Source organism: Lissotriton vulgaris, unplaced genomic scaffold, assembly GCF_964263255.1.
Source record: "Lissotriton vulgaris unplaced genomic scaffold, aLisVul1.2 SCAFFOLD_7913, whole genome shotgun sequence".
In the NCBI taxonomy this organism is placed as follows: domain Eukaryota; kingdom Metazoa; phylum Chordata; class Amphibia; order Caudata; family Salamandridae; genus Lissotriton; species Lissotriton vulgaris.
In genome coordinates this window covers 5151-6813 of record NW_028251230.1, presented here as the reverse complement: position 1 = coordinate 6813, position 1663 = coordinate 5151, and the positions used below count along the sequence as shown (strand labels likewise).

The 1663-nt window shown below is 38.3% G+C and overlaps 1 protein-coding gene across 1 annotated transcript; it reads left to right on the top strand.

Annotated features, from left to right (window-relative positions):
* Nucleotides 1-236: 236 nt before the first annotated feature.
* Nucleotides 237-1217, top strand: LOC147662972 (beta-1,3-galactosyltransferase 2-like; the record flags this gene model as incomplete). The annotated part of the gene is made up of 1 exon (XM_086950740.1): nucleotides 237-1217. A coding segment is annotated over one exon (534 nt), but the record flags the coding sequence as incomplete, so codon positions are not given.
* Between the last annotated feature and the right edge of the window lie 446 nt (nucleotides 1218-1663).

Below are 1663 nucleotides of genomic sequence, written 5' to 3'. Positions count from 1 at the left end.
TGTATTTTCTTGGGGGAGAAACAAAAAACAGGGAATTGTAAATGGCTCAACTGGAGCAAAAAAAATTCTGAAAAAAATTAGGGTTTTTTCGGGCACTTATGGTTATCCCCAGCACAGATGATAAGTTTAACACTTTGCTCACCATAGCAAATTAACTTACCACAATATTTGCACATGATTTTAAAATCGTTAAATTTGGGTTGTATGATAGGCATTGTCTCTGTTGCCTCTGAACTACTAAGACCATAATGGGCATGAAATGGGTGGCAACATACTGTCCGCATACCTCCTATGTCATGAAAGCTGACTGTGATGTCTTTGTCAATACTGAATATTTAGTCCACCACCTTTTAAAGCCAGACATGCCTCCTAGGCAGGATTTCTTCACAGGGTATTTAATGAGGGGTTATACCCCCAATCGAAATACAGAGAGTAAATGGTACATGCCTCCGGAGCTGTATCCCGGCGACCTCTATCCAGTGTTTTGTTCTGGAACTGGTTATGTCTTCTCTGGAGATCTGGCAAAGAAGATTGTTAACATCTCACTAAACATCAGACAACTGCCATTGGAGGACGTCTATGTAGGGACCTGCCTATCTGCCTTAGGGATTGCTCCAGTTGCACCACCCAAGGAGTTTGACTTTAATATCTGGCGGGTCTCTTTTTCCAGCTGTCAGTACAGCCAACTAGTTACCTCTCATGGCTTCCAGCCTGATGAACTAATTAAATACTGGATTCTTCTCCAGAAGCACAAACACCATGCATGTTGAGCATGGCAGAAAAACATTTGCTGTAGTCAATGCATACTTTAAAACATTGAAAACATCATGACACCATTATTGTGTCTTTATGTGAATCGGAGACTTTTATTGAAATGATTTACACTGACACCTGGAAATCCACATCTACTCAAACTTTCAGCTGAACTGACATCTCAAAATGCTAAAGAATTACCACATTTAGATTGCAAGTCCTGTTCAAAAGCTCTATTCCCTATGATGGTTAAATATTTTAAATAGTAGTTGAGTTTTAAAAACTTGCAGTTGGTAACTAAAAAGTGCAAAGTGATTTAGCGAGATTTATTGAAAGATTCGATTGCATTATGAATTAACATATGGTTCTTCGTTTGTTGTGTAATAATGTTTTTATAGTATACTTTTAGGGTTTGTTTTTAAACCGAATAAAGTGAATTGCCTGACTGACTGAATTAACATACGTTAAAACAATATAGGCAATTTGTTTTAATTTGAAACTATTAGCAAAAATGTAAACCTGTTTTATCTGGAGTTTGCAAGTTAAACACATACTAGGCCCAATTCACAAACTGCATTTTGTGGTTCCTAAAGTGGTACTATAGTAGTACTATTTATTTACTACAAAATGCAGTTCACAAATCTACAATTAGAAATCTCCACCACCACCTCCTTGTTCTTTTCTATTTGGAGATATCCACACATGTAAGTTAATTACTAAGGTCCTAATTACGAGTCTTGCGGTCCTAGGACTGCCATGACCTAAGGGCATGTCTGTGTGTCACATTGCACAGGTGTGCATGCACAGATGTGCATGCACACCTGAATTCGGTATTTTACCACCCAATAGGATTGGGTGGTAAAATACCGATTCTTAAGGGCCTGTGGCACTCTTAGGAGTGCCACCTACA